Genomic DNA, 24723 nt, shown 5'->3' with positions numbered 1-24723 from the left:
AATAATACATTTCCTGACACCCTGCAATAGCCTTGAGGCTGCCAACGTGGTGATAAGCAGTTGTTTGCCTGTGCTCTGGAGCAAACGTGGTTTATCTCTTCCTTGTTCCAGCCCTGCAGGAAAAACCCAGCGATTTTGCTGCCGTGGGAGCCCCCCCAAGGTCTGTATTTGATTATTTCTCTCTTCCAGCAGCACCTGGAGATTTGACTGGAATTCCCAACCCTGGCAGGGCTCAGGGCCCTGGATTGGGTTATGAATTTGGGTTAAAAGCCAGAAGCAGGAGGTGCAGGGGAGCTGTGCAGGTTTTAGGGAGGGGTGAGCTGAGCAGATCTGATTCCTGAATTAGGAGTGTTTTGGAGGCTGGGGGAGTCAGGGGTGTGAGCGCCCATCCGGGCTGTTCCCTGCTGAGCTTTTCCGGGAGGAGGAAACGTTCACAGCCGCCTGCACAAACAAGAGGCCCCAGGGAGGAAACACATCAGGCTGGGGAAAATCCTGACCTCGTCCTGCAAAGCTCAGGGCTCCAAGAGAGAATTAAATCCCAGAGAAAACTGCGGTTCCCCTCTCCCTGTGCTGTCCCCAAACTCCTGGTTTCGGGTGAGGTGATGCTGCTTTTAGCGTGCAGAGTTTGGTGGGCAGGAGAAAACCTTGCTGAGAATCTTCATAAAAGATTGGTAGGAATATCAAGCTGATGCTAGGTATTATGATATGATAGGAATATGGAGCTGATTTGAGGTATTTTTTTTAGCCAGCAGCTCCTGGGGGTGATGTCTCACTTCAGTGGTCGCAGCAGCAGCACTGCCCAAGTTCAGCTGAGCTTTTCCCCTCCATAAAACTCCTCAAATCCCCTCCTTTGCTTCCACCTTCCCTGGGGCATGGTCGATACAAGCAGAGGCTTTTCCCAGCTCCAGCCCATCTCCGGGAAGCAGGATGACATTAAATCCAAAACAAATTACGCTGTGCATTCGAGTGAGGCTGCTCGGATGCGTTTTCCTTCCCTAACGATGGAGGCAGTGGGAATTGCAGCACCATTAATTCCTCCTTTCGCCTCCTGCGAGTTGTCAGTGCCTCTCCCCCGTGCCTGGTAAGTGCCTCATCCACCGGCTCGGATGCTCTGCTGTGTCCCTGGAATGTTTTGTGCAGCCTCAGTGCTGAAAGATCTGCCCCAGCAGCCTGGGGATGCTGTGGGGAGAATCCCCGGGCTGCAGAATGCAGCAGGGATTTACAGGGAGCTCCAGCAGGGCCACCCCAATCCCGACATCCCACAGCATTTCCTTCTGGTTTGGAGCCTTTTGGGGTTTCTGGTGCAGGGTGAGGGGATGGGGCAGCTGCCAGGCTCCAAAGCTTTTCCAGCCTGGAGGAAAATCTGCTGCCGGTTCTTGGGATGGGAAACTGCTGCTCAGAGGACAATAAAGGTTATTAAATGTCAGCGAGAAATAAAGCTGCCTTTCCCCCTGGATTTTTTCCTGTTTTCTCTCCCCTGGCTGTGCTGTTTGCAGGCGCTTTGTGCTGCAGTGGGAGATGGGGAACAGCTCTCAGGGCATCCCAGGGGGTCTGGATTTGGGATGGGGGATTACTGGGGTTACCCCTCGAGCATTTGGGGGTCCGAGCCGCAGGTCAGGGGTCTCCAGGCCCAGCCTGACTCAAGGACAGATGAAATTATTTCATTCCCTGGGCAGGGGATGGAATAGGTTTGGATTCCCCCTTTGGGATGTGGGATGCACCCAAAGTATCCCCAGCCCTCACAGGGTGTCGGTGACCGCCCCAGAGGCGGTGACAGCAGCCCTGGGGTCAGTGACAGCCCCGGAGGCGGTGACAGGAGCCCTGCTGGCCTCTGCCACACCTCTCCTGCCAGCCCCTGCCCTCCTGGCTCCGGCAGGAGCACCAACAGGTCTTTCCAGTCCCGCCGGAGCTGCCGTGGGCGGGCGGCACCCGGGGACAGGGAAAAGCATCGGGCGCATCCCTGCCTCACCTTGTTTGGCTTTCACTTTGTCACCCGGAGCTTGGATGAATCATTGGACAGCGGTAAATGCTGCCGGGAGTGTCCCTGGCACGCCAGGCTGTGCCCGCCCGGGGCTGGGCATCCCCGACGCTTCTGGAAGGAGCAGGAGGTAAAAGGGAATTTTGGGGCTCCCCTGGGAGAAGGCTGGGGCTGGAGGGTGGGTGGTGAGTGGGTGCTGATCCCACCTGGGTGCTGGCTTGCAGCAGGGAGGTGTGGAATGGCAAAAGTTGGAAAATTTGCAGTGGTTTGGAAAGTTTTGGAGGTTTATTTTGGTAAGCCTGGGGGTCGGTGACCAAAGTGTGGCTGCCATGAGATCCCAACTTGTGGCATCTCTGCTGCCAGGCTCCTGGTTTGACAGATGGCTGGAGTGGCAATTGCTGCCTCCAAAGATGATATTTGTAAATTCCTTGTTGGGCTGTTACCCGGCATGTGGTGAAGCTTTACACAAACAGAGATCCAGGAGTCACTGCTGGAGCTGGAAGGGAAATAACAACACACAAGGCACTTCCAGAGAGCCTGGCCAGGGAAGCAGCTTGGGAGGGTAAAATCAGAGAATCATGGAATGGTTTGGGTTAGAAGGGACCTCAAGGAGCATCTTCTTCCACACCACAGCTCAAAATGAGCTTGGTTTGGGTAGATTTGGTGCCTGTGTTCAAAAATAGTCACTTAGGGGTGACTGGCACTGCCATCTCAGCCCATTCCATCCCAACCTGCCCTGTCCCATAACATCCCATCTGATCCCACTGGAAGGAGCACATCCCATCACAGGGAGCTGCAGGACCGTGAGCCTGGAGTTAATTTAGTCACTCTTATTATTCTTGGTTATTTGCTCATGAATTTGGAAGATCTTCATGCAAACCGATTAGGGATGGGATTACCTGGGGATGGAGTGTCTGGAAGTGCAGTGGCTCTTTTGTCCTCCCTGTCCCTGTCCCTTGCTGCTGAGCAGGATGGTCGATGCTGAATCCTCTGGGATTGCAGAGGTGACAATTGGGAGAGCAGGGAGGTGACACATGAGCAGGATGCTCAGGAGAGGATGGCTGAGGTGGCCTGCTCAGGGACCCAATCTTTGTCAGGATTTGGGAATAAAAGCAGGAAAAGGGCATTGATCCTCTGCCACTGTAATGCCTTAATATCCACATTCTGGGCTCTATTCCCACCATGCTGGTGCCCTTCCCTGTGGTGCCGTGGCCACTGGGGTGTCCTGAGCATCCTGTGCTTGTGTCCCAACGCTCTGGGGGCTGCAGGGCTCCCACCAGCTCCTCTCCCACGTGTGAGGACCCCACTCTTCCTGGGAAAGATGCTGCAGATGGAGGTGATGCTCATCCCTGGCTTGTGACCAGCTGAGCTAGAGCAGGAGAGGGGACTTGGGACAGAGAGCTGTGCTGGAGGTGCCACCAGCACTGCAGGTGTCACCACAGCTCGTGTGGGGGAGGCTGGAGGGAAGCTGTGGGGGGGATCAGAGGCTGAGTTTTGCTGCCATTCCCTGTCAATCCCATTTGTTTTGCCCGAGCTGAGGTGGGTCGCACCATCCTGAGGCTCCTGCTGCCACCATGTGCCACCACCCCAGCCCTGGGACACTGTGACAACACAACACAGAGCTGCCACCTTTGCCCTCCCAGCAGCCCCACGGCTGCTCCTTGCCCTTCCCACTGCCTGGAATGGGTGAGAGGGAGGAAATCCAACCTCCTTCCTCCCAGCTCCCCCGCTGCTGGGATTCCGTGGTGGTTTTGCATGCTCCAAGGGCTGGTTTGTCATGGATTGAATCCCTCTGGAGCTCTTCCCCAGGTCCATGAGGACTTGCAGGCAGAGTTGGTGGGTACAGATCCCCGTGGATGTTCCTGTACTGAGTGTGATGGATCCAAACACGATCAGGCTTATTTGGAGGGGAAGCAGAGGGAAAGGAGCTCCAGCCTGGGCCAGCCGTGTCTCCCTTTATAAACAGGTTTGGCTTTAGGAAAGATAAAACAGGTCTCCTTTTCAGAGGCACGACTTTCCTGCAGATTCCAGGGAGCTGAGGGTAATTATAACACTTTCATCCTCCTGGCTGCCTGGCTGAGCTGCTCTGACACACGTGGGGTGGCAGATGTTTGCTAACCGAGAGGACCCTGGGGACACACGGGCAGGGTTTTTTCCTCCCCTGCAGGAATCAGCATCACAGAGCCGTGTGGCTGTGACAGCCTGTGGCAAACCCACAGGTTTGTGTCCTCCTAACGTGGGATCCATCTGTGGGATGGCCTCAAGGAGGGCAGAGCGTTCCCAACCCCCAGCCACGGTGGGGAATGTGGTTCTGGCATCTTCTGTGGGAATAACACACCAAGCGAATGTGGTTTGGGGTTTATTTCCTAACCTGGGATTTATGGGGGAAACTGGAGGTCAGAGCAGGGTTTATCTCCTCCAGCTCTTCCCTTGTGTCTGGATAAGGTGGAGAAAACTCTGTTTTAAACCACACGGATCCCAAGAAAGGAGAACTCCTGGCTGTGTCACACTGGCACAGAGGGAAGTTTTCCATGCCCAGACTGTGAGGTGTGGGATGTGGAGCTGGGAGTGCAGGTGTAGCCCCGTCCCCAAACACCTCCATACACGAGGAGAGGGAAGCTCTGGTGACTTCTGCATCAGAGCTTCAACCAGGACTGAGAAAAGACCAAGATTTTCCCAATTGTTGAGCAAACAGGGGCGTTCAGCATGGGAGGGTCCAACTTAATGCCATAAGCAAGATTGGATTAGGAGGGATTTGCAGAGGGTCAGTCTGGAAGAGCGGCTTATTTAGGTTTTTAGCAGCTGTGTCACAACCATCCGTGGTGTGGCAACACTCGGTTGCGTTGTGCTGGTGTTGGGTGTTGGGTTTGAGGGCCCAGGGAGCAGCTCCTGGGCTGGGACGGGGCTCTGGAGCACAGACCAGCACCAGGAACTCGGCATCTTCCTTGTCTTGGGAGGCTGAACCGAATCTTTTAGCCCATGAGAGGGTGGAGGGTGAGTATCCTTTGGGGCTTGGGTGGTTTCCTCTTGGGGGGGTGTTTTTAATGTAAATCATTTCATCCTTGTGCGAGTGGCTCGGTGATGTTGAAGCCTCTTGTTGCCCCTGTCCCTCTCCAGGTACTTTGGCTCTGGTGGCACAGCCCTGCCCAGAGGAGCTGCCCCTCTTCTGGCACGGGGCCAGCCTGGCCCTGTGGTGTTACAGGACCTGGGATTTGGGGTTTTTATCAGAGCTGTCATCTCGTTTCTCCCCAGCCTTGCTCTGCTGTCGTTCCTCACAGCAGGATTTTACACCACAGTGGGGAGTGGAGTGGCAGCACTGACACCTCTGCAGTGACCAGGGACAGGAGCCAGGGAATGGCTGGAGCTGTTCCAGGGCACGTTTAGGGTGGATCTCAGGGGAAAGTCCTTCCCCTAGAGCGTGCTGGGCACTGCCCAGGCTCCCCAGGGAATGGGCACAGCCCCAGGACTGCCAGAGCTCCAGGAGAGTTTGGACACTCCCAGGCACAGGATGGGATTGTTGGGGTGTCTGGGCAGGGCCACACAGGGGCTGGGTGATCCCTGTGGGTCATTTCCAACTCAGGACATTGTGTGATTCTGGGATCCTTCTGCCACCAAACCCCTGGCTCCTTCCTGCATCTGCCAGCTCCTCCCTTGGCCCTTGTGCCTGATCCTGCTGCTCAGGGGTGTGAAGCAAAAAATTATGCAATACTTCAGTAACTTCCACAAAATTTGCTTCCCCTGAGTTGATGAGGATGTCACCCTGTGCCTGATGGGGATGTCACCCCGTGCTCAGCACCCACCCTGCTCTGTGCCCCCCTCCTGCTGCTGGCCACCCACTCCTGGCAGATGCCAGCCTGGCTGTGCTGCTGCTGGAGCCGTGCTGGGACGGGATGGAAAAGGAAAAATAGGAGAAAATAGGAGAAAATAGGAGAAAATAGGGCACTTGTGGTGTGTGACAGACACAGCCACCCCCGGAGCCTTTGTCTGCAGAGTGAGGAACATCCACGTCACAGGCAGCTCTCCCTGTGCCAGCGCTGCAGCTGCGGCCCCGCTGCCAGGGCATCCCTGGAACGAGCCAAGGAGGGAGCAGGGCGGTGTGGGGTGGCAAGGGGGGTGGTGGGAGATGGTTCTGGGCTGGGAGAGGGGTCACTCTCCCAGGAGGGTGTTTTTGGGGGCACCACCATGGAGAGATTTCCCCTTGGGAAGTCTTGGGTGTCTCCTATGGGTGCTGGAGGGTAAATGACCCAACCCAAGCCTGGGTTCTGCTCCTTGGCTGCTCCCAGCCGTGGCAGTTTTGGGGTGGATGCTCTCCCAGTCCCTGGGGCTTCTCCTTTCCTTGTTAAGGTGAAGAATTATCAGTCAAGACTATGTGCTGAGGTGGAGGAGGCATAAAACTTCACAGAACCATGGAATTTTAGGTTTAGGTTGGAAGGGACCTTAAAGTTCATCCCATCCCATCTCCTACCGTGGGCAGGGACACCTTCCACTATCCCAGGCTGCTCCAAGCCCTGTCCAACCTGGCCTTGGGCACTTCTAGGTGCTAGGAATGTGTGCACTCCCAGGATTTCCACCTCCCAAACCCAGGGTCAGCAGCAGAATAAACAGATAAAAACAAACAAACAAAGACCAGGCGTCCACGTGAAAACCCAACCATCAAGAACTGGCGAGGGGGAGGCACCAAAACCCTCCCCATGGTGTCATATCAAAACTGGGGAGCTGGGGGGTGTTTTTTCCATGTCACTTGCAATTCCTGAAGTCTGGCTTAATTATAATAATCACCCTGGGCAGACAGTCAATTAGGGATGCTCCTGGGTTTCTGCTGAGCTCAAGTGTTGTGTCACAGGCACTGCTGTTCCCTCCGTGGGCTGCTGATGACGGGTGTGGGGATAAAGGGGACAATGAGCAATTTCACACTAATTGGCATCGTTTGAGCTCTCCTGACGAGGATGCTCCGTGGCAGGAGTGACTCACCCATCTCCCTCACTCCTGCCTGGCTCCAGAGCACTGAAAACCACACAATTCAGGCTTTGGGTTCTTTTCCAAGGGTGCCCTTGAGCAGCAGCACTCAGGTTTGGCCAGGCCGTGCCAGGGATGCTGCATTTCCCACTCCAGCAGTTTTTCCCTGGGATCACACAATTTGCTGCTCATTGGCATCTCCTGAGGGGGAGGATGTGGTTCTCCCTGGATTTTGTCCTTCTTGGGGATCAGAGTAGGACTGCAGCTCCTCCAGGGTGTGCTGGGTCAGCAATTCCTGTCTCCCTGTCCGTGGGGATGCACAGAAAAGGGCTCTGCTCAGGGCTGGGGTGATGCAGGGGTAGGGAGGATAAGCAGGACCAGGGATTCTGTGCTGATGTGGGGGTTTCCAGCCTCCTCTCTCCATCAGGAGCTGTTGCTCCCCAAAATCTTCAGGGAGACCCCTCTGGGTAAATGCAGGCAGTGCCTGACTCCTTTTGGGAGGGCTGAGGTGCCCTGGAGGGCTCGGTGGCCTCCTCTCCAAGCTTCTGTTTGTATCTTTGACTCTTCATTGTTGAGAGCACCCCAAAATTGCCCCCCAGCCATGTAACAGCCTGTCCCTCTGGGATATCCCTCCCAGGCTGCTCAGACTTGCCCTGTTTCCCATCTCTTGCCATGAAATCCCTGGAGTTTTTCTCCAGGGCAGAAGCCAGATCCCAACAGTGCCCTCAGAATGGGCAGCAATTCCCCCGAGCTCTGCCCTTATCCTGGTGCTGCTCCCACCCAGTTCCTCCTCCCCTCCAGGGCTTCCCCTCTCTGGTCTCACCTGACACTTTTCCCCCAGAGTGGCTCACCTGGGGAGGAGCAGAGCAGATAATTCACAATTCTGGGGAGGCCTAAAAACCAGCTAAAGGTGAGGAAAAGGGCTGAAGAATCCTCCTTTGATAGGAATCCTGCTTAGTTTTGTTTGATATTCCAGATGTCAGGATGCAGAGGGGCTTGAACAAGGCATTTTGGGCTGGAGAATCCCCCTTTTATGGAAACTCCACTTTATTCTAATTAATGTTTGGGATATCTGCATGTGCAGGTAGTTAGGCTGTTTTGGGCTGCAGAACTCCTCACTGATGGGAACGCCACCTTATTTTAGTTTATATTTGGAATATCTGCATGTGCTAGGCTGGTTTGGGCTGGAGAATTCCTTTTTAATGTGAATCCTGGATTATTTTGCTTAATATCCCAGATGTCAGGGAGCACAGGGGCTTGGATGGGCTGGTTTGGGCTGGAAAACCCTTCTTTAATTGGGGACCCCACCTTATTTTACTTAATATTTAGGACACCTGCATATCCAGGGACTTAAGACGATTTGCTCCCCCTTTTGATGGGAATATTTCGGTGGATATTTTGGATATCTGCCCGTGCAGCTACTTAGTCTGGAGAACTCCCCCTTTGATGGGGATCCTAATTTTTCGTAACATTCCCGACTCCAGGGCGCACAGGGGCTGTTTTTAGAGGGTGATGAGCAGAGTGGGAATCCTTCCCTGGGCAAAACGCCGACCCTGTGCGGCAGGAAAGGCACACGGGTGACATCCCAGGGGTGACATCCCACGAGTTTTTCCGCGGCTCTTTCCCGGCGCCGTGCGCGCAGCCGCGCGTGGGCACCGCGATGCTCCGGAGCTCCGCAGGGAGGGAGGGACGGACGGACCGACAGACGGACGGAGGGAGGGAGGAGGGAGCTCAGCGTCCCCGCGTCGCCTCCATCGCCCGTTCCCCGGTGTGCTGGCCACGCCGGCCACCCCCGGGCCGGATGCTGCTGCGAGCCGAGGCGCTGCGAGGCTCCAGGCTGCAGGTAAAAGCCGAGGGATGGAGGGAGGGAGGGTGAGGATGGCGCCGTGACCCCGCCTGGGGACAGGCCTGGGCTTGGCTGGGCTTTAATCCATCCATCCATCGTCTGTCCCCATCTCCCTCCGGTAGGTGACACCCCGATTTTTTATCCAGCTGTCCAAGGGGACGCACCCGGGAAGGGTGGAGGGTCCCCAGGTGCTCCCCAGGCTCCATCAGCTTCGCTCGCAGAGCCGGCTGCATCCCCATCCCCTCCGCAGGGGCAGGAGCAGCATTTCCCATGGGAATGGGGGGCTGAGGATGCTCGGGGCAGGGACCCCCCCTCCCCCCGCGTGTGCTTTTTCCAGAATACAGCCTGGTACGGCCCCCGGGAGGAATGCTTTTGCCAGGTAAAAATGGGAATTGCAGAATAAATAACCCCATTTTGGGGCTCCCCGGGGATGTGGCCGTGGCCGAGGGGGTGTGTGGGATCTGTGCCGATGGGAAGTGTGAAAGGAGAAACCGCTGCTCGGCACAAAAGCGCGGCTTACGCAGCTCAGGTCTATTCAAGAGACATTTAATTCTCCGCGCAAGTCCAGGCGAATGGGGAGCTGCCATCTGGTGTCTGATGGCAGCGAAGGGAAAGGAAAAGGATCTCTGGGAAGCGGGGCAAGCTGGGAGCTCGTCGGGCTTCAGGTTCCCTGGAAATGGCTCCGGTTTAAGGGCTGAGTGATGGTTTTGTCAGTGCCCCGTGCGAGCTAAAGCCGGGCTGGGGAAGGGGAAGGATCCACCTGGAAGGCAGCAGAGCCCCAGCGCTGGGGCCGGGAGAGGAGATGATGCTGGGGGAAAGATCCTCTAGACCTTCACACATCACATGCCAAAAATCCTCCCTCATCAGGGATCGGGATCCCGGTGGCGGCTCACGATGAGCTGGGAGCTGGCTGTGGCACGCACGGGGCGTGTGCGGTCTCTGCCTCACCTGTGCCAGCCCAGCTTGAGCACCGCCCCCAGGTACCCCCCTGGCACGCAGGGAATTATTTGACGAGGTTGCAGAGCTGTGGGCAGTGCTGCAGCACGGCTGCGCCTTGGCCAGGGCACAGCTTGAGCCTTCCTGGCAAAGCCGGGAGCGTGTCCCGGCCCCGGCAGCTGAGCGGATCTGCGGCGGGACGGGCGAACCCAGCCACGAGGAGTTTCTGCTCTCCAGAGTCGCAGGATATGTTTAAACAAGGAGGTTTGTGTGTTTAAATTCAGCGGGGTGCTTGCGAGGGGGGTAAACGCGGTACCTCTGGATTTGGGGTGGGTTTGGGGATCTGGCACTGCACGGGTCTGCACCCCAGAGCCGTGACCCTGCTGCCGCCGTGTTCTCCCCGGGGCAGCGACACGAGGGAACAAGACTGACCAGTTCCCTGGGAGGAAACACGCTGTTCCCTCACGGCACACGGAGTTTTCCTTGGCAGGCACTCAGCCGTGCCCAGGCTGCCCTTGCAGAGCCCGGCCGGGCTGGCTTGGGACAGAGCCGTGGGTGCAGCGCAGGTGGGTGGCTGTGCGGTGTCCCCGGGCAGTGCCAGCACCAGGAGCAAGGTGGAATTCCCGTGCCAGGGCAATGCCAGGGTGGATGGGACAAGGGACGATTTCCACGGAGGGCCGCAGTGTGGAGAAGTGCCAGCACTGAGCAGCGGCACTTTGCCAGTGACTCGCTGTGTGTGTCCCCTGCACTGGGGCTGCCTCCTCTGCAGGGCATCAGCACACGGGCTGGGAGAAGGCACCAAAACTCTGACCCCTTTCCCACAAACGAAAAAAAAACCTTGTCCCCTGGCACAGCTGGGAGAGAGAGGTGGGATGTGCTGAAATCACCTGTGCAGGGCACAAACCAGTCCTGGCAAGGGCCAGGCACTGCCCGTGTGAGCATCCCTCGCCCCCGCACAGCAGCGGGATGCTGGCAGTGCCAGAGCTCTCTGCAGAGCTCGTGGCTGTGTCCAAAGCAGCAGAATTGTCCCCTCTGGGCTGCCAAGACCAGTCCTGCATGAACATCAATTGTGGCTTTTCCCCCTTTCCCGCAGCTGAATGTTCCCAGGGGCTCTCGGAGCTCCTGCTCTCCGTGTCTGGCTGCCAGACTGCAGGGATGAGGCTATGAGGAGGCAGCCAGAGGTTTCTTTGCTTTAATTACAGTTTTTAGTCATCCCTGACAGCTCCAGGCTGGAGCACCATCTCCGTGCGGGATGCAGTGAGGGTGGGTTCGAGCACTGTCATCGTGTGGGATGTCACCCACGCCCGAGCTGATAACAGGGATTATCCCAGTTTGTCACCCAGCTCTGGGGACAGGCTGGGAGCAGCGCACTGGGCTGCTGTGGTTGGAGAGACAGGAGAGCTGGGACACAGGTTGGCCAAATTGGGATTGGATCCCATTTCCCAGGTGTGAATTGCTGAGGCCCCGCAGCAAACCTGACCTCAGCACCTGGAAAAAGCCCCGAGGGGAAACTCAGTGCAGGGCTTAGGGATGCTGGGACATCCAGTCAGGAATGCTGGATTCAAGGGCAGGTCATGGATTAAAGCTGCTTGCACACATATGCAGCTATAGGTGAATCATTCACAACTACCTCAGCATTTCTTTTTAGTAAAAACTGTCATTTTCCCAAGTTTCAGGGCACCATGGGTTTCCTATGACATTCCCATGCGTGGCTTCAGCTCATTCCTGGACGTTCACATATCCCGGGCTGGTGTCTCCACCTGTCTGGTTGAGTTTCGTGGTTAAAGTCAGCCCAGGAGCTGCTGAATTTCAGGATGATGCTGAAGCTCCCAAACAGCCTAAAAGTCCCTTTTAATTCCAGAACCCTCATTTACTCTCAAATTAGACCTGGCCAGGAATGGGAACCCCCTGTGCAGCTGTGCTGATGTCCGTGAGTGTACGGTGCCAACTGTGGGACCTGAGGCTCTCATTTGGTATTTTGGCTATTCCTTCCCTGGATTTGTTCTGCTGGAGCAATGAGCAGGTTGTGGAGTGGGGACAGGGCTGGTTCTGCAGCTGGTTTTGGTTTTGAAGCTCTTCTGGGCTTTGTGCTGAGAACCCAACCCCTGTGGAGGTGCCTGGGAGCCCTGGGCACCCCCAGCAGCTGCCAACACCTTTGGTAGCCTTTACTCAAGGGCAGGGCTTTACCATGAGCTGGTCAGTGAGGGATTAAATCTTTTCCATCCCTCTGTGAGCAGGATGCACTCCCTGGCTGAACTCCAAGTCCTCTCTCCCAGACAGTCATGGGGCAACCACCCTCACAGGGAATAATTCCTTCCCAATATCCCATCTAACCCTGCCTCTGGCAATAGGAAGCCGTTCCCTGTGTCCTGTCACTCCATGCCTTTATCCAAAATCCCTCTCCAGCTCTCCTGGAGCCCCTTTAGGCAGTGGAAGGGGCTCTGAGCTCTTCTCTACATCAAAGTCTCAAAAGGGGCTTTGCAGCTGCTGTGGGAGTGGGAAGGGCTGAGGGCAGAGGGATGGATGGATGGATGGATGGATGGATGGATGATGGATGGATGTATGTCCCTGGAGCTGGAGGGGTGCTTTGGGATGGCTCACACTGCCAGGGACACGGAGCCAGGCTGCAGCTGGCTGGATCCCCATGGGAACACGGCCAATCCTTGCTGTGCCGCAGCCTTGGGCTGCTCCTCTCCCAGGAGCTGAGCTCTCCACAGCTCCTGGAGTGCAGCAGTGTCCCTGCAGCTCCTGGGAGCCAGCTCGAGGTGTGTGCCAGGGGGCTCAGAGTGAGGTGGCTGCATGAGTTCTGCCACCCAAGGTGACTTTTCTTTCTGTCCCTGCTGTCTCTGGGGACAGGGGCTTTTCCCAGCCACTCAAAGAGCTGTGTTTCTGTCTGGTGTTCCAAAGGGTCTCTGTAGAAGAGGAGGAGGAGGGTGATGCTGCTGGATGAGTGGCTGCTCCTGCAGCCCAGGGGTTGTTTTCCCACTGTGCTGTGCTCGGTGAAACACGTCAGATTTGGTTTCAGTTTGAACTCCTGTTTGTCTGAGGAACTGGACATCAGTCCTTTGGGGATTTTTGCTCTGGGGGTGGTTGTCTGTGTCCTGGGATCAGTTCCGTGGGAGGCAGCAGGGCTGTGTCAATGTTGCTGTGTTGCTGCCCTGGGTTTGTCACTGTTCCCTGTCACCTGTGCTGCTGTCCCTGCTCCTGTCCCACCCTGTGCCCGGGTGCTGCAGTGTGTGCTGGGTTTCGGACATTATAATTCACCACCTCCTGGGGCAGAACACCCTCACTGTGTACATCAGTGACTCTGACACAGGGGCAGCTCCAGGGTGGCCCTTTCTTTGCCTCTTTTGCTGCAGCACTGTCCAGGATGGGCATGTGCTGGAGCATCCCAGTCCATCCCCATTCCTGTGGTCTCTGTACCTCCTTTGCAGGACCTTTGCAATCTGGGGTGCCAAAACCCCTTCATTGCACTCCAGAGCTCTGCATCCTCATCCCATTCCAGTTTCTGTTGTGTCCAGCATCCCCTTTCCATTCCCAGCTAAGTCCCAGTGTTAAACTCCAGGATGTTCCACCCTGGAGATGATCCCATTTCCAAACGGGGTCAGACAGACCCGTGAGCAGACAGAGGACAGGGACAGGAGGATGTCAGGGCTGCCCTGGAGAACCATCAGTGTCCTGCCAGCTGCTGGCTCCTGCCAGCCCAGTTTTGCCCGTCGGGCCACGAGATGTCACATCCCAAATGTGACATATGGAGCTGAGGCTCCGGTTGTCCCTTTTCTGGGCTAAAGGATGGAAAACCCTCTCGAGCGGTGCCGAGAGCACGTGAGCATTCCATGGGATTGCTGATTCACGTGGCTGGTGGACAGGAGCCAGCTCTGTGTGTCCCTCCAGTGCTCCACTGGGGACATCGTGGGTGGTGGCCTGGTCCCAGGTCCATGGTGGTGGTTCCCTGGTAGTCCTGTCCTCACTTTTGTCCTCCTTGTGTTTTTCAGATGTTCCCCTCCAGGAGGTCCTGCCTGCCTTAGCCAGCATCCTGCCAGCCATGGCCTCAACGCCCCAGTGAGGGGCAAAAGGACAAGGAGAGCGTGTCCCCAACCCTGCCACATCCCCGGGGAGAGCCATGGAGGCCCCTCTGGATGTGCCTGTAGGGAACCTCATTGACTTTGACACGGAACCACCCTCGTGTGACCCCTCAGAGCCCGCTCCTCCCGCTGCCCCCAGTGACCTGGGGGACACAGGGGACGACGTGGCCGCGGAGGAGAGCGATGCCACCGAGTCGGCAGACAGCGAGAATGACATGGGCGACTCTCCCCAGCACTGGGGTGGCCACCACCGCTCCTCCTCCAACGAGTCCTTCTCCTCCAGCCAGAGCACGGAGTCGGCGCGGGACGAGGCCACGGCCGAGCGCCGGGAATTCATGAGGAATTACGTGGAGAAAATCTTCACCGGGGGGTGAGCGAGCAGGGCTGGCAATGCCAGGGACATCCCACGGGATGGGATTGGATCTGGCTGCTTTCCCACTCTGGGAGCAGCAGTTTGTGTCCTTCCCCTCCGTGGGGTCAGTGCTGCGGGGGATGTGGCTTTTGCCCTGCACCCTCTCCTGGCCACATCCCAGCTCATCTCCCACTCCCAGCTCCCCTCCCTTCTTCTCTCTCCACATTCCCATGCCAGGGGCTCGCTGTCCCCATCTCCTGTCCCCACTGGTGCTCGTGGAAATGCCAGTGGCTCACACGTGCCCAGGGGCCCTGTGGCAGCCCCTGGCAGTGCCCCCAGCCCTGCATCCCCCAGCTCCTGGCGCTGTGGTCTCTGGAACTCCGTGGCTCCATGTCAGGCTGGATGGAGCAAATGGAGCGTGAGGAGCAGCAACAGGGCTTGTTTTTGCTCTGGGGCTCCCTGCCTGTCTCTGGAGCTCAGTTTCTGCTCACACTGTCCTTGGCTCTTCCCTTCTTCCTCTGCCAGGGAGGAAGAAAAGAGCAGCACAAGGAGAGGGATGACAAAATGGATGTTCCTCTCCTCCTCTTCCTCTGCCTTCCTCCAGCATCACGGCACTGGGATGCTGATGCCTAGAGGGATGTTGGGGGGTGCAGGTCACATCCTTGGCTTTAATGATGTTTGTTAATTTTTCCCTGTTTCAGAGAGGATTTGGACCAAGAGGAGAAGGCCAGGTTTGGGGAGCTCTGCAGCAGCGAGAACGGGAAGGGCAGGGAGTGGTTTGCCAGATACGTGAGTGCCCAGGTAAGTGGAGTGCTGGGGAGGCAGCAGGGATCCTGCATGGCCTTTGGAATAGCCTCAGGCCAGGGGGATTTATTTATATCCCAAATAAGTATTTTTGGAAGGCAGGAACTCAAGGAAAGTGAGGAACCACAGCAGAGGGAGATACAAGAGCGAATAAATGCATTTTAAGCAGTTAAACACACCCTTGGTGCAACGTGGGAGAGAATTCACTCGTTTTATTTAAAATTAAACCCCACCAGCACTCAGACACTTAAAAAAAGCCCAAAACAAACCCAGACAAGTACAGTGTGTCTCTGGGGGGGGTATACCCATCCATGAGTGCTCTTTTCCCCCCTGCCCATGGTGGGTGGTCCTGGGGGGCTGAGGCTGTTCCTGCTGCTGTGCTGACCCCTGGGCTCTGTCCCTGCAGCGCTGCAACTCCAAGTGTGTGTCAGAGCAGACCTTCTACCGCCTGATGCAGTCCTTCGCCCTCGTGCTCTTCGAGTAAGTCCTGGGGGCTTTGTGGTAACCCCCAAAACGCCCTGAGGGCAGAGCTGTGGTTGGGTTCTCAGCTCCTCACTGAGTCCCCTCTCTGTGTCAGGTGTCACCAGATGGACGATTTCAGCCCTGCCAAGAACCTCATGACCATGTGTTTCACCTATTACTACATAGGTAAGGGAACCTGCAGCCCTGTGGAGGCTCTGCTGGTGCTGGGGGCTGGTTTGAAATGTGTGCTGTGCATGGGAAAGGTGTTGGAGAGGTGGCCCAGAATCCGTGCAAACCTGGCAGAACTCCTCGCTGGGGTGATGATGGTGCTTTGTCCTCGCTTCCAGCCAGGAATATTTGTATGTGACAACCCCCAGATGATCCCAGCCCCTGGGGGTGGGATGTGAACACTCCATCTCAGAAACACCTTGGTTTATTGTTTGGTGTGCAGTGGCTGCTCCTCCACAGGGAACTGTTTTTTCTATCCAAAATGGGAGCGGGGAGGATAAAAATAAAAACCTACAGTAACTGGGGTGGGATCTTGGGTGTTTCCATCTCCTGGTGGTGCATCGTGGAGTTGGATGCAGGTCCCCAGGAGCTGGTAGCACTCAGGGCCGTGAGCCCTCTGAGCTGCTGGCACATTTTCCCCAGGGAAACCTCATTCCCTGCCTTTGGAGGCCAAGGAGAAGCCCACGGGCAGCATCGACTCGTACCTGAAGTCAGCGAACACCTGGCTGGCTGAGAAGAAGGACATTGCAGAGAGGCTGCTGAAAAACACCTCAGCCAAGACAGAGAACGTCAAGGGCTTCTTTGGGGGCCTGGAGACCAAACTGAAGGGTCCTGCCACCAAAAAGAGCGAGTGGGTACCAGTCCCTCGGGTGGGCAAGCCCCCATATCAAACCAGGGGTGTAGGGCCACCATGGGGCGGCCATGGCCATGGGAGGTGGTCTCCAGCCTGGTCCCATGCTTTAGTCACTGTCACCTCAGGGTCTGGGAGTCCTGTTTCCCTTGGCCATTGTCCTAATTCCTCCTAATTTGTCTCAAAACGGAGACAGCCATGGGGTTATGTGGTTCCAAGCATCTTTTGCATCATCTCTGTGCCGAGTCTGAGGGGAGGGATGTCACTTCTCTTTGTCACCTTTCTGGCCCTGGGGGTGGTGGCATGGGATTGGGGGGGTTCATTCAAATGAGGTTCCCTTTGCCGGGGGTCCATGGGCTGTTGGGGGGGACAGGATTTTTGGAGCTGATGTTGATTTCTTGTGCCACAGCGAAGGTGAAGACAAACCAAAGGAGAAGCTGAAGAAGACGGGTGAGTGCAGCAGGCATGGCCATGGCAGCCCTGGGGGAGGAGAGAAGGTTGGAAATGCTGAAATTTCTTGGGGCTGGGTTTGAAATTTCAGTCACAACTCTTGTCCTGTGAGGAGCTTGTCCTCAGCATCACAGGCTGCAGAGGTTTGGGCACCCACTGCTCTGAGCTTTGGTGATGCACCAGTCTCCCCCAGTACCTGTGTGAGCTCCCAGACCAGTAGTCCAGTCCCTCCAGGATCCTCCTGGGACATCCCTGCCCTCCAAGGGCTCTCAGAGCTCCTCTCCCGTTGCTGTGGATGTGTAGAGGATGTGTGTGGTTTGCAAACCATCCCAGGTGCTCAGCCACCGAACTGGGAGGGGGCACAAAATCCACGAGTGGGAGGGAAGGTGGAGTCCCCCAGATGCTGGTGTGTGACTGTGTGTCCCCACAGTGTCCCTGCAGAGCCCAGAGGAGGAGAAGAAGGGGGAGAAGATTTACCTGTACATGCACCTCAAGCAGCAGCCAATCTGGTAAAACCCTGGGGCGGGCTGGCTCCTGCCTGGGGAGGGTTTGTCCTGCTGGCCACATGTCCCCAGATGTTCACGGGTGCCCCTAATAGAGCTGGCCTTGGCTTTGGCACATCCCTTGTGCTAACCAGAGTGTGTTTCCAGCCACCAAAGGGCTGGTCCAGAAATCTGCCAGGTTTCTTTGGCCCATCCTGACCCTTGGGACAGGCTGGGTGAGATTGTGGAATCCTGGAATGGTTTGGGTTGGAAGAGAATTGAAATCCCATCCCATTCCACCCCTGCCATGGGCAGAGACACCTTCCACTGTCTCAGGCTGCTCCAAACACCATCCAGCCTGGCCTGGGACACTTCCAGGGATCCAGGAGCAGCCACAGCTTCTCTGGGCACCCTGTGGTTCCTAATTATAAAATCCAAATTGGCCATTCCCAACATGTCCCTCCTTCCCTGCAGGCACAACCTGCGGTTCTGGAACGCCGCCTTCTTCGACGCCGTGCACTGCGAGCGCAGGAAGAGATCCCCCACCACCAGGTAGGACACATCCCTGTGGGAACAGGAGGCTCCACGTCCCCTCCAACACCCCAGGATGCTCCTCCCAACAGCCCTGAGCTTGTCCAGCCCTTGGGAGATGCTCTGCTTTCCATCCCTGACTGGAAACCTGCTGGGAGCACTGGGGTGGGCTGGTGAGATCTGCAGCCTGGTAGGGGTTTGGGAGCAGGAAGGTTTTCTTGCTTGCTGTGCAGCATTTTTGGAAGAGCCAAGCCCTAGAGACGTGCCCAGGAATCCCAGCCAGAGCTCAGGCTGTTGATGCTGAGTTTGCCAGCAGGTCTGGGAGGTGCTGGGTGCAGCCATCAGGGGGTGTAGTGGGTGGAAGGCACGTCCCAGCTGTCCCCAGGAGGGACAACCTGCAGCCGGCAGGGACAGAAGCTGGGGATGGTGGCACTGCCAGCCCTGAAAACTGTGAAAAACCTGCCAGGGTAGGGGCTGCTCATGTCGGGGGGTTGCAGAATTGGGTGAGACACTCACCAAGCTTGTGCCCAACTCTTGCTCCACCCCGGAGCTGGGTGAGGGCTCCAGTCACTCTCTCCTCTCCTGGGGCAGTTTCCCACTCCCAGCCAGCCCCTCCCGCTGTCTGTGCAGTGCCCTGAGGCTCTGAACCCTCGGGGTGGAATCACCGAGCTCGGAGCAGCCCTTTTGAGCAGCCAGCCCCGCTCTGTGTCCTCCCAAAATCCCGAGCTAAGCCGCAGCAGCCCTGGCTCGCAGCCTGGGATGCTGTGCCAGGCTCAGCTCACGGATCAATCCCTGTTTTCCCCTTTATTGCTTTCCTTTTTTTCTCCCAAGCAAGCACGGGAAGAGCCTATTGAGCAGCAATGTAACCATAACTGCATTTGCTTTGATTAAGCCCCAAATTAGCAGCAGCAAATGCCTCACAAGGACAGACGCCACCGGCAGCTGCTCCCTGCTCCCAGTGCCTTTCCCAATTAATCTGATGGCTGAGCCTGCCTCGGCTGCAGGAACGAGCCTGGGCAACAAAGGAGCTTTGGGAGCTGCAGCCTGGAGTATCCTGAGCATTTTGGGGGAGTTGGGAGGTGGCAGTGACCGCCCCCAGTCCTCTGGAGAGGATGCAGGATCCTTACACTGAGCTGGGCTGAGGATGGAAATCCCTGCAGGGAGGATTGGAATTTGGAATTCCAGGTCGGTCCTTGGCCATGGCAGATGTCCAGAAAGTCCGTGGGGATGGGGTTGAGGCCACCTCTGTGATGGGGTGACCAGGACATCTCTGGGGTGGCCGGGCTTTGTCCTCCCGGGGCTGCAGCGAGACCTGGGGAGGTTTTTCCTCCTCTGGGTGGGGAGGGCAGGGGAGGGGGGGAAGGAATCAGAACTAAACTCCTCTTTTTCTCTCTCTTTCCTCTCTCTCTGCCTCTAACAACCTTCTTCCATCTCTTCTTCTCTCCGTTCCCCTCCATCCCTCTGTCTTGCATGATCTTTTCACGCGCCACTTTTGTCGGCCCCGTTTCTGCCGCCGCTCCAGAGGGAACACTGGGGAGGAAGAGGAGAAGAGGTGTGTCTGTCCCTGTCCTTCCTTAGCGTCCACAGGCTGATGCTCCCTTCAGGTCCACATCCTGCCCTGGGGAGGGAGGGGGATGTGTTTTGGGGGGTCCTTTCTCCATGGAGGAGAAGCAGCTGCTGGAGGTTTGAGCATCACCCTCCCCAAGGGCCAGAGGGGCTTAGATTGGCTCCTCTTTCATGTGGCTTTTATAAAAAGGAGCCTGAATGGTTTCAAGCTGTGATATTTTGCCGGGAACATCCCTCTGGGCAGGTTTTGGACACGAACTGAGTCTCTTTGTGAAGAAAGCATCTCCCTCTCCTGTCCTTCCTGCTTGCTCCTGGCTTCTGCTGCCACTTAGAGGTGCTGGGGATCCTTTGCCAGCTGGAAAAGCTGGTCCTTTCCCATTTTTAATGCACTTTTCTGCCTGCCATCCCTTAACAAGATTAGACTTGCAGATGGGGGCTTGCATGTCACAGTTGGGAGCGTGTCCTTGGGGCCACGAGCTGCTGTCGGGGCAGGGGAACAGTCACTGCTCTCTTGGAGTGTGGGATCTGGGAGCAAATCCCTCCAGGTGATGGCATCAGCAAGAGGATGAGGATTTTTGGAAGCCTGGCAGTGAAGTTTTTGTGTGGCTGAGGAATGTCCTGGCTAAGGGATGGTGGAAATATCACTGCTGGGGTTTGCTGTGCAGGGGGAAATGCTGCTGCTGCTGCTGCTGGAAGAGGAAAGAGTTCATGGAGAATTCTCAGCACTTCCAGGCACAGCAAGGCTTCCCTGGATACCCCAAAATACAACCCCACAGCCCAGGGGGTTCCTCACCCCTGTGCCTGTCCTGCTGGGCCAGTGTGAAGATCAAAGGCTTTGAGTGGAGCCACATGTGGGTTTTCTCCTTTCCCAGGCATGTTACTCTCCAGTAATAAGCCAGAAACACAGCCAAATGTTTTTTTTGGGGGGGCACTTTGATAATGTTTTTTCTCCCTTCTTCCTCTCTCCAAAACATAAAAGGGCAGGAAAAAAAAGTTACAAACATGCTTCTTCTGTAAGTGAGCCAGTGGGGTCTGTGAAGTTTTGCTTCCAGATTTCAAAGCCCCTTAATTCGATTCTTCCCCTCTCCTTTCAGCCTCTACATTTGGCTGTGGGTTTTATTTGCTGTCCTAAGCTTTATCTGAGAGAAATTACACCTTCTTTTCTTAAAAAAAAAAAAAAAAATTCCCCTGAAACATATTGTGTACATTTCCAGAGCCCTATAAACAATGATCTGGTGGCTGGAGGCTCAGCAGCTTTGCATATTTGATTTAGTGGGGGCTGGCTCGCTTTGTGGGGTGAGGCTGAGCACTCATCCTCTTCCAGTTCCAGCCATGCTGGGGCTGAGCCAACCTCACTGAATTTCGGATGAGATCCCCTCTATCCCAATTTCCACCCAGCACAGCTCTCCCTTCCTGCTTGATATTCTGGTGAGCTCCAAATGTCTGTTCTTCTCCTGGTGTTCTCCTCTTCCTTCTCCTCCATTTTTCTTCTACCTATCCCTGTTTCTCCTTGCTTTTCCTCCTCTTATCCTTGGCTGTAACCTCACTTGGTTCTCGGGAAGGGGCTGGCTTCACCGTGGAGCTGTAGTTTCCCTGGCATGCATGCACTGAGCCCTGCTGCCACCACCCCAAGTGACATCCCTGTGGCACAGGCTTTACTCCCAGGGTGGGGACTCTGCCACTGCCTAGAGCTGGTTGCCAACACCCAGAGCTTAAACCCCTCCATCCCTTAAGGTGATGCTGGAGTGGAGCCGGGGCATCCTCAGGGCACTGCTGGGATTTTGGCCCGTGGGGAGGGAGCTGGGAGCTCCTGCCCTGTCCAAGGGGGAGGTATGTTTGGGATTTGGGGAGGTGGAGCCTTGCTGCAGATGAGGGACAGGTGCCTGCTGTCCCCCTGTCACCCTCCCAGGCCGGGGGGCTTCAGCAGAGCCCTGCTGGGATGGCCGTGCCCTGCTTCCTCCTCATGCCCGCGGTGGCACTGAAGGTGAGCTCTGTGCTGGGGGAATCAATGATGTTTTTAGCTCTTAATCAGGGCCAAGCTAAGCTGGAATAAGGTTTTTTTCCCGGGGCTTCTCTCGGTTTGCTCCAGGGCAAGAGCTCTGCAGATGGATCCATGTTGTGAGCTCATCCAACACCCAGCACCACACCAGGGGCTCTCGGTGCCTTCCTGTCCTCCAGCAACGTGGCCCAGGGTGGGAGGAAGCAGACAGGGGGTCCTGAGGTGACAGTGGTGGCAGAGTGGTGCCAGACTGGCTTGTTCCTTGCAGGGAGAAGTGGTGCCACATGACGCAGGAGGAGCGTGACGACAGCCTGCGCTTCAACGAGAACATCACCTTTGGGCAGCTGGGGTGAGCAGGGCACGGGCACCACCCACCCTGGGGACACCTCCCAGCTGTTCCCCCACTGGGGACATCCCTTGGGGTGCAGAGGATCTTTGGTGCCTCTCCCTGGGACCTGCTCCTGCCCCTTTTGTTGAATATCCAAAGGGACTGAGCTGAGCATCATCCCAGTGCCTGCAGCAAGGGGCTGTGGAGAGGGAGAGGAGGGTGGGGGGAAGAAGGGGCAGCCTGGCCCTTCATTCTCTCAGCCACAGCGTCTCTGTCCTCCCTCAGCACCTTCATCCACAACATGCTGGCCTTTGGCCTCAACAAGAAGCTCTGCAGTGACTTCCTGAAGAAGCAGGCGACCATCGGCAACTTGGATGAAGGTAGGGGAGAGCCCGGGGGATGTGCATTTCTCATTTTCCTTCTTTCTGGGAATTCTGGAGGGATGGAGCACGGGTGGGATGGTTCAGCAGCTTCTCTGAGCCCTTTTCTCTCTCTTTCCCAGAGCAATACAAGCTGCTCAGTGACCACATCGAGCAGATGGCCACGGAGTAGCCACCTGGCCCAGCACATGGTGGAGGAGAGACAGTGGCCGGACAGGTGGGGAGGGGAGAGGAGCCCAACTCCGGGGCTACCTGAGACTGAAGCTGGGCTACCTACAAACCAAACCACACACACGAGCCGCAATAAAACCTGCATGATCGTCCACCAAACTCTAGAGCTGCCCCAGAGCAGCCTGTAGACATAGGAGCCAAACAGCCCCCGCCCTCGCCAGACCCTCCCACCTCTATTTTCGGAGTAGACAGTCCTAAAAGTGAATTTTGTTGGTTAAAAAGCAAAACAAAACAGAAGGGAAAAGCAGGAACAGCGTGGCTGTGCAGCCCCCCAGGTGCTGTGTCTGCAGCCCACCCATGAAAGGCTGGTGAGGTGTCTGGTGGTAAATCCAGAGGTACCCAAGGCTCCCTTTGCCTGCTGCTGTCCCCTCGCTGATGCTGGAGCTGCACCAGGGATGCAGGAGGTGATGGCAGGGACCACAGCCAGGAGCTGGGGCTGCACCCGGCCACCACTCCGGTTGTGTGGTGTCACCAGGGATGTCACCACTGGCTGGGGACACGGGCAGGGCCTTGCTGGGGGCAGAGGTGGGGCTGGCAAAGCGCTGCTGCCACCTTTGGCACGCAGCTCCTTGGGAGCTGGAGGGAAATCCTTGCCTTGGGGAGCCTTCTCTGTGCTGCCTGTGTGGGTTTGGACCTCTGGGCAAGGAGACAACAGTTTGCTCCATATCATTAGCCTGGATCAGTAGGAAAAAAGCCATGGCTGTGGGTGGGATTGCAGGCAGAGGAGCTCTGCCTGCCTTGGAAGGAGATGACAAAACGCCTCATTCCTCTCCCTGCTGCCCTCTCAGTGTCGGGATGCTGCTGCATTGTGACATTTCCCAAAGCCTCCTGGCGTCCTGTGGCAGTGGATTAATTGTCCTCCTTCCCCAGGCTGCTCCTCTCTGCCCTCTCCCTGGCCAGCTCTTCGCTGCAGCTGCTCATCCATCAAACCTGGAACTGCCCTGTCTAAAGGACTTCTCCTCTTCTGCTCCAGGGGTGGCAGCTCCCACCATGCAGCAGATCTGTTTTATGCCCTGGACCTTGGCACGGTGTTTGCAGAGAGATGGGGACATGGGGACACTGCTGGGGACACGGGGACATCGCTGCTCCCCTCTGCATTGAGCAGCCCACAGGGGCAGAAACCCCCAGCCCTGCACAGCCAAGGGTCCAACAGAGTCTCACCCCAGAAAACATCATCCTGAAACACAAGTCCAGGTTTCAATCAATCCATTTTCCCTGTGCTGCCAGCTGTATCCCATAGGAAATAGCATAAAAGGATATTTTTTTCCATGTAGCTCTTGGCTTCTGGTGTCATTTCCAAGCATCAAAAGTGATGCTTTTACCTAAGCTGGGCTTCCCTTGCTGCTGGGGATGGGATCCATGCTGGATCTTGTAGGAAGGATGAATCCAGCAACAATTTTTCCTTGGCAGAGTTACTGGAGAAGGGTTTTTGTTGGGGTGAGGGGCTGATGTTGGTCCCTCATCCCAATAAAAACCTTCCTGCTTGGATAAATGTGCTGGACCATGAGCAGCTCAACATCCTGGAGCATCCCATCCCCATGGCCTTCCCTGTCTCTGTCTCCACTCAGGTCTTTCCCAAATTTTCCTTCATTTCTTTATTATTATTATTTTTTCCAACATGAAAAGAAAAGTTCAGCTCTGAAGTATATATATTATTTGCATGTGTATTTTTCTATAAAAACAATTAAAATCCAATAAAAAATAGCCATAAACCCTCCTCGACTGGGACTGTGTGAAGGATGGAGTGTGTGTGAGAGAGACATTGGAATAAATTATCTTAAAAATGAAATTTTTTAAATTGTTGTTGTGTGTTTTAAGCAGATGGATTTTCTCCACACTGCCTGTTCGACCTCAGTGGTCCCTGGTGCCTCCACCAGCTTCTCCCTTTTGATAATTTATTTTTTAATAGAGAAAAATTGTTGCACCTTTTACAGAGATGTTCACATTTGCCCTGGAGCCAGAGAGGCACATGAAAGAAATTTAATTTTTATTTTCTTTTCCCTTGTGCTTTCCATCCCTGCCAGTGGCCTCTGAGCTGACAGCAGAGCTGAGATCCTGCTCTGGCCTCAGGACATTTGATTTCAGTGTATTTAAAAATCAATTACTTGGTATTATCTTATTAAAAAAGAAGATGTTCCCTTAGGTTAACAGGCTGGGAATGCCATATTCCACCCAGGATTCAGAGTCCACGTCCCCTCAGGTCTCTGCATGGCCAAGCTGAGCCTGCTCCTTGTCCTGCAGAGCTGCTTTCTCTCTTGGTAGCCACATTTCTCTTAGGAAGGAGCTTCCCCTGCTCCTTGTTTTTATTTCATTACCCCCTCAGTGCAGGAGGGAAACCCACCAGCCCCAAAGCTTGGCTGTTTTCCCTTGTGTTTTCCCTGCATGTGGACTGCTCAGCTATGGAAAACAAGGAGCCTGGGATCAATTTTGTTCCCTCCACCTGCTGAATTCCTTATCACCTGGCTGTGCCTGATAAGT

The 24723-nt window shown here is 55.9% G+C and overlaps 1 protein-coding gene across 12 annotated transcripts; it reads left to right on the top strand.

Annotated features, from left to right (window-relative positions):
- On the top strand, positions 1-24034 carry KIAA0513 (KIAA0513 ortholog). Of its 12 annotated transcripts, none has more exons than XM_088172091.1 (13): positions 5-160; positions 13712-14171; positions 14855-14954; positions 15364-15437; positions 15535-15605; positions 16071-16278; positions 16688-16728; positions 17159-17237; positions 17685-17762; positions 19264-19293; positions 21575-21655; positions 21920-22014; positions 22137-24034. In XM_088172091.1, exons 2-13 carry the CDS (start codon positions 13840-13842, stop codon positions 22184-22186), a joined length of 1239 nt encoding a protein of 412 aa, XP_088028217.1. In that variant the 5' UTR covers positions 5-160; positions 13712-13839; the 3' UTR covers positions 22187-24034. The 12 variants fall into 12 exon arrangements, with proteins under 12 accessions (XP_088028223.1, XP_088028217.1, XP_088028218.1 ...); XM_088172092.1 differs by lacking the exon at positions 5-160 and adding an exon at positions 970-1081; XM_088172094.1 differs by lacking the exon at positions 5-160 and adding an exon at positions 1897-2108.
- Positions 24035-24723: the final 689 nt, after the last annotated feature.

The sequence above is a fragment of the Sturnus vulgaris genome, chromosome 12 (genome assembly GCF_052056855.1).
Source record: "Sturnus vulgaris isolate bStuVul1 chromosome 12, bStuVul1.hap1, whole genome shotgun sequence".
Taxonomy (NCBI): Eukaryota; Metazoa; Chordata; class Aves; order Passeriformes; family Sturnidae; genus Sturnus; species Sturnus vulgaris.
The sequence above is the reverse complement of the archived record's forward strand: the minus strand, read 5'-3'. Positions and strand labels throughout refer to the sequence as shown.

Bases quoted from the DNA above. Each gene is read 5' to 3' on its own strand.
- KIAA0513 (XM_088172091.1), top strand. From the start codon at position 13,840: ATGGAGGCCCCTCTGGATGTGCCTGTAGGGAACCTCATTGACTTTGAC. The intron at 14,955-15,363 runs GTAAGTGGAGTG...CTGTCCCTGCAG, and splicing joins CCAGATACGTGAGTGCCCAG to CGCTGCAACTCCAAGTGTGT. The intron at 16,729-17,158 runs GTGAGTGCAGCA...GTGTCCCCACAG, and splicing joins GGAGAAGCTGAAGAAGACGG to TGTCCCTGCAGAGCCCAGAG.